Source organism: Coenobita brevimanus, chromosome 88, assembly GCF_032717465.1.
Source record: "Coenobita brevimanus isolate Jiangsu-jjx chromosome 88, ASM3271746v2, whole genome shotgun sequence".
NCBI classification, from domain to species: domain Eukaryota; kingdom Metazoa; phylum Arthropoda; class Malacostraca; order Decapoda; family Coenobitidae; genus Coenobita; species Coenobita brevimanus.
The window spans coordinates 21,722,571-21,728,412 of NC_137041.1; the positions used below are offsets into that span (position 1 = coordinate 21,722,571).

Genomic DNA, 5,842 nt, shown 5'->3' on the forward strand with positions numbered 1-5,842 from the left:
CAAAATAAAGGACAGGGATATGAACGGTACCACGGAAACGTAGTACCTGCCACGTGAGTGACGTCAGTAGACAGGCTCCTCCCACCACCCACACGGGACACTCCCACCCCTACCATCTCCCTCCTTCCCTCCCTCCCTCCCTCTCTTTGAAACCATGGTCGAAACTTAAATCATCGGCACATGCTTTATAGCCTATATAATGATATATTATGTAATTGACGCATGCAATATGTGTTACTATAGTTGGTATATTTGTATTGATAGTGACACATAACAGAGCGAGAGTAGGGTAGAATGGGGCTGATAATGCCCGGCATGATAGGAGAGTCGAAGTCAGGGGTGATGTGTCACCGTGTGGAACGGGCTGATGACCGAACCGAAGTCGTAGACTCAGAGGTAGATGTTATGTTGACTCCAGCAGTGTCCATCATGGCGAACATGCTACGTTGTCCTCGTGGCTGCAAGAACGCATTCGTAATGCGACTGTTCTCACTCTACATCAGGGAGAAAGCAGACAATGGAGTACGGATTACTTTGAATAGGCAAGTGGCTATGATTATATTTGTTTGCCACAGACAAATAATAATGGTGTTTTGCTGCAACCCATATCTTGAAAGCACTAAAGTGGCGAGCCCTAGAGATACAAAATAGTGATGATGCGATTGCTTCCACAATGTAATAAATAACGATTAATTAATCAGCCAAGTATGAAGAAATATTTTGTTAATTATTAAATTAAACCTTATTATCATTGAATACCAGTATTTAATTTTATGTGGCCCATCCGATATACACAACTGCCTTCCTCCATAGGCCGTATCACCGTGTTGCTGAAGCCATGGGCATGACAGTGAATGCGGTGCGGAAGATGGTGCAGCGCAGTACCAAGTGTCAGCCTGGAACACTGACAGTACCACCACCACCACCACCACCACCAATTCTACCCGTCTTCGACAACTTTACCATCGGTGCCATTTGCCGCAACATCCACACTAAATTTGCTGCTAGAGAAACATTCACCATAGCAACCCTGACGGAGGACCTAAAGACGGCAGCCATCATCCCGGAGGGAACCTAGTATACAACAGTGTGGCGACTCCTCCTTAACATGGGATTTCGCTACAAGACATCTCAGCGGAAGATGTATGTGAGGAAGGAGTCCCTTGATGTTGTATGCCGTCGAATCAGTGCTCTCCGGGCACTCAAACGCCACTGACAGGAAGGCAGGCAGGTGGTGTACCTGGATGAGACGTGGTTCACCACCAGGATGGGCCACAGCATGGAGTGGGTAGACGGCACTCAACCTGTCACCAGCACCCAAATACAGCTGTCAGGTGCCGCCTGGGGAAGGAGAGCGCTTTGTGGTTGTCGCAACTGGGACGGCCGACGGTTTTGTCGATAATTCGTTTCTATGCTTTCCTACCAAGAACACTAGCGGCGATTACTACGGGGAGATGAATGGAGAGCTGTTTCTCCGCTGGCTGACATCGCAACTCCTGCCGTCACTGACTGAGCCGTCAGTACTGGTCATGGATAATGCCCCTTATCACAGCCAGCTGACGGAGGAGAGTCGCTGTCCCACCACCTCCACGAAGAAAGCGGATATTATAATATGGCTGGAGCAGCACAACGTACTCTTCCGACCACACGCCACACAGCCTGAACTGCTCCTCATTTCAAAGCCAAACAAGACAGAGCCACAGTACAAAGTCGACAACATAATACCCTCATGGAGCCATGAAGTTGTGAGGCTGCCACCTGCTCATCCCGAGCTCAACGCCATCGAGCAGGTGTGGGGGTACCTGAAACGCCACATACGCTCCTCACTACACCATTTCACCCGAGCAGACCTACAAGCCAGGCTGGAGGAAGCGACGCTGTGTGCAACTGGAGAGGTGTGAGGTGGTGTGGTCAGACGTTCCCAAGCCTTCGAAGAAGAGTACTGGGCCCACAGACAACATACATGAACGAGTGGATCCCATCATCATTAACCTCGAAAGTGATGATGAGAGTGACTTGTTCCTGGATAGTGGGGAGTAAAATACTTATGTACTGATTTTGTTTCTTTTGTCCACCCGTTACATATATGTTTCATTTCATTTACAATGATGTGTTACTGAAATCTGTCCACAATATGCCATAAAGATAACAATAAGCCTACGCTGAGTAACCGACTCAGCATCGGTGTAGACCGGGACGTAATCCTGATATTGGGTGCTTCAGGATAATACTTGATTACGATACTGCTTAAATCAAACATTATACGACAGTTATGAGCTATAATCGATAGCAATTACAAAATAGAATTAACCCATGGCTGACAAGGACCACATAACACCTTATATACATGGTGTATCATTCCACCACAAAACTACCCCACTCCTCACTTCTACCAAACCAATGCTCTCTTATCATGCCGGGCATTATCAGCCCCATTCTACCCTACTCTCGCTCTGTTATGTGTCACTATCAGTACAAATATACCAACTATAGTAACACATATTGCATGCGTCAATTACATAATATATCATTATATAGGCTATAAAGCATGTGCCAATGATTTAAGTTTCGACCATGGTTTCGAAGAGAGGGAGGGAGGGAAGGAGGGAGATGGTAGGGGTGGGAGTGTCCCGTGTGGGTGGTGGGAGGAGCTTGTCTACTGACGTCACTCACGTGGCAGGTACTACGTTTCCGTAGTATCGTTCGTATCCCTGTCCTTTATTTTGACATTCAGCCTCATTTCTCAAGGACAATTGCTTTAATTATTTCATTTACGTACTCCACTATACTACCGAAAATTACCGCAGGGTATGAAACACACTGTGGCCAAATATCATACTGATCCAACTGTTAATACGTTATTCTCAAAAAACGATGCAACATGGCCTCTGAAACCGACAGTAGTTTCAGGTACGGTACTAGCGGCGACACAATTTTTACCCAACCCATTACTATGGTCCTTTCACCGCAAGAAGTCCGTTCAGGGTGGGGCCCACCTGGTGAATCACCTCTAGCGATGCTGCCAAGTCAACTGTAGTACATGCCTCTCTCTCTCTTATTTCCCATCTATGTGCTATTTGAAATTGTTTTTTATACTCTGTTTATAATAAAGGAAGCTGTATAGTACATTGAGTATCGCTTTTTAGAATTATAACAACGATTTGAATGAATTCTATGACACGTGGCAGTGCTTTTTTCCCAAGTTGCCACGCCGAGGTCGGCGAGGGACCCAGGGTCAGAGAGAGGATTAGGCCTACAGAGGAAACCTCTTAAAAATAAAATGCGCCTAGACTTTTACCTCATAGGTGGTGTGGAAAAAAAGTTGAAAACAAATAATAAATATGTACAATATATATATATATATAAATATATATATATATATCTATATCTATATCTATATATATATATATATATATATATATATATATATATATATATATATATATATATATATATATACAGAGAGAAAGAGAGAGAGAGAAACAGGTGGGATGGGGGTAGGTAGGGAGACAGAGTGATAATCCGATAATTGGTGGTCAAATTGGCAACGTCGCACTCGGGGAAATCCCAACTTCTGCCACACCCTGAACGGACTTCTTGCTGCGAAAGGACCATAGCTTAGTTATGGAAAATTTCATCTGGTTAATGACATTAGCACCACCACTCGCATCGTGGGACAACGTTTTAGCAGCAGGAGCCCAGAATAGAGTGGATATATCTGTGTACCACTATATTGTCAGTCACCCGCTGCCCGAGTTCATCCAGGGTGGCCTATTTACCTATTTTTTTCTGTATTGTTAACAGCATTGTTTCCCGTCGTCCAACATAAATTGTTATCAGTTATTGTCATTATTACTCGTAGTTTCTTTTATAGTATTCCTCAGTAAAATATTTCCTATGTTACTGGCACTTTTGTCATTTCCTTCATCTTATTGCATTGTTATATCTTTCTACTGTACTGTGTTAATCATTACTGTGAGATATGAAGTGTGTACACACACACACACACACACACACACACACACACACACACACACACACACACACACACACACACACACCATGTACACGTAAACAAAGGCACAGATACGCAAAATCTAGCACGTAGAGGGAAACAGAAGCAGACATAGGTATGCAGATGCCGACTATCACTAACAGACAAAAAAATAGGTTTCGGCACACACAGACACATAAACACAAGCAAGCACAGACACATTTAAATGCAGGCGAACACACACACACACACACACACACACACACACACACACACACACACACACACACACACACACACACACACACACACACACACACACACACACACACACACACACACACCATGTACACATAAACAAAGGTTCAGTCACACAAAATCTAACACGTAAAGGGAAACAGACGCAGACACAGGTAGACAGACGCCGACTCTCACTAATAGAAAAAAAAATAAGCATGGGCACACAGACACTAATGGACACAGGCACACTCAAATGCAGGTGAACACACACACACACACACACACACACACACACACACACACACACACACACACACAGAACGAAGGAACACTTTGAAAAGGAAACATTCTTGTTAATTTGTTACTGGGACAACTCATGGGCAGATTTTGTCGCTTGTGTTTCTATAAATAAACTTTTATTTTGGATGTATACAACCCGGAACATAGTTTAGACAGTGGATTACCTGAAGCAAAACAATCCTTCCACATACCCAACCCACAAATTTTGCACACACCTTCACTGTCATCGCTGTGTTATCGGCACTGAACTCTCTGCATACGCTGAAATATGCTCGGGCTGTCTCATGCAGGGATACTTTAACAGTACCTGGTGAAGTGTTTTATGGTCCACCACTAAGCTTTGGAAAAGAATAGTGAACGCCGTTTTAGCAAAAATCTGTACCTTCAAAACGTTTGTTTACTGTTTAAACCGGTATGCCTTTCGTTTTCTTGTGGTCTGTGGTCCATTCCATCCTTTTCGTCTGTCATCTATCTGTCTACTGTGCATGCAACCCTCTCTTTAAGTTAAGTACTAGTCATGAAAGGAAAGACCGACGAGGGAAAACAAGGGGAGAGGGAAAAGACAAAACCAATGCATCATTGTTGTCCATTTATTCCTACTGACAATTAACCTAACAAATGTTGTCTACTGCTGACTTCATAAACAAGCCTTCCATATATCCATGTACACACTATTCTAAAAACAACGAAATCAACGCATCAGTTACTTTTTTTTCTTTCACTGACGTCACTGTCATGCTCACATGATACGAATGGCATCACAGGCAGTCTTATGATATACAAGTATACCTCGTTTTCATCCCTCCGAATACGAAATAAGAATTAGTATCTTATTACGACGGACTTTTGACTATTCTATTTAGTTTAGAAAAAGCCCATGTCAGATAACTCAACGTACCCATACATAATGTCGTGCCTTATTTAGTGATTATTTGATTATTCATTTTACTTTACTACTTTCTCTTTCAGGTTATTCAAATTGGTAGCTTATAGATATAGTATTATAGAACATAACTTTTCCTTTTCAGTCCTTCCTATGAAATTTCGATATCAGTTTTTTCTATGCTGCATGGTGGTCTTTCTCACTGTTTCCTGCCAGTTTTAACTGGAGAGTTTGGAGGCAGAGGGAGCCTTCTTGCATTACTACCCATATCCTTCAGCATATAGAATTAGATCTCTTAGTCATAGTCTACTCTGTAACAAGTAGCCTCGAGAGGACCATACGGTCTGTTGCTATTTGTTTTCCTTTGTGGTCCTTTGTACGGTAGACAAAGCGATTTTTATTCAGTTGAAGAGATCCCACCGCTG

At 43.1% G+C, this 5,842-nt stretch overlaps 1 protein-coding gene across 1 annotated transcript; it reads left to right on the forward strand.

Moving 5' to 3' along the window:
* The first annotated feature begins 1,454 nt into the window (after positions 1-1,454).
* Positions 1,455-1,901, forward strand: LOC145411234 (uncharacterized). The gene has a single exon (XM_080281299.1). It carries the CDS (start codon positions 1,455-1,457, stop codon positions 1,899-1,901), a length of 447 nt encoding a protein of 148 aa, XP_080137425.1.
* The last annotated feature ends 3,941 nt before the right edge of the window (positions 1,902-5,842 follow it).

Coding starts and splice junctions, on each gene's coding strand:
- LOC145411234 (XM_080281299.1), top strand. CDS start 1,455: ATGAATGGAGAGCTGTTTCTCCGCTGGCTGACATCGCAACTCCTGCCG.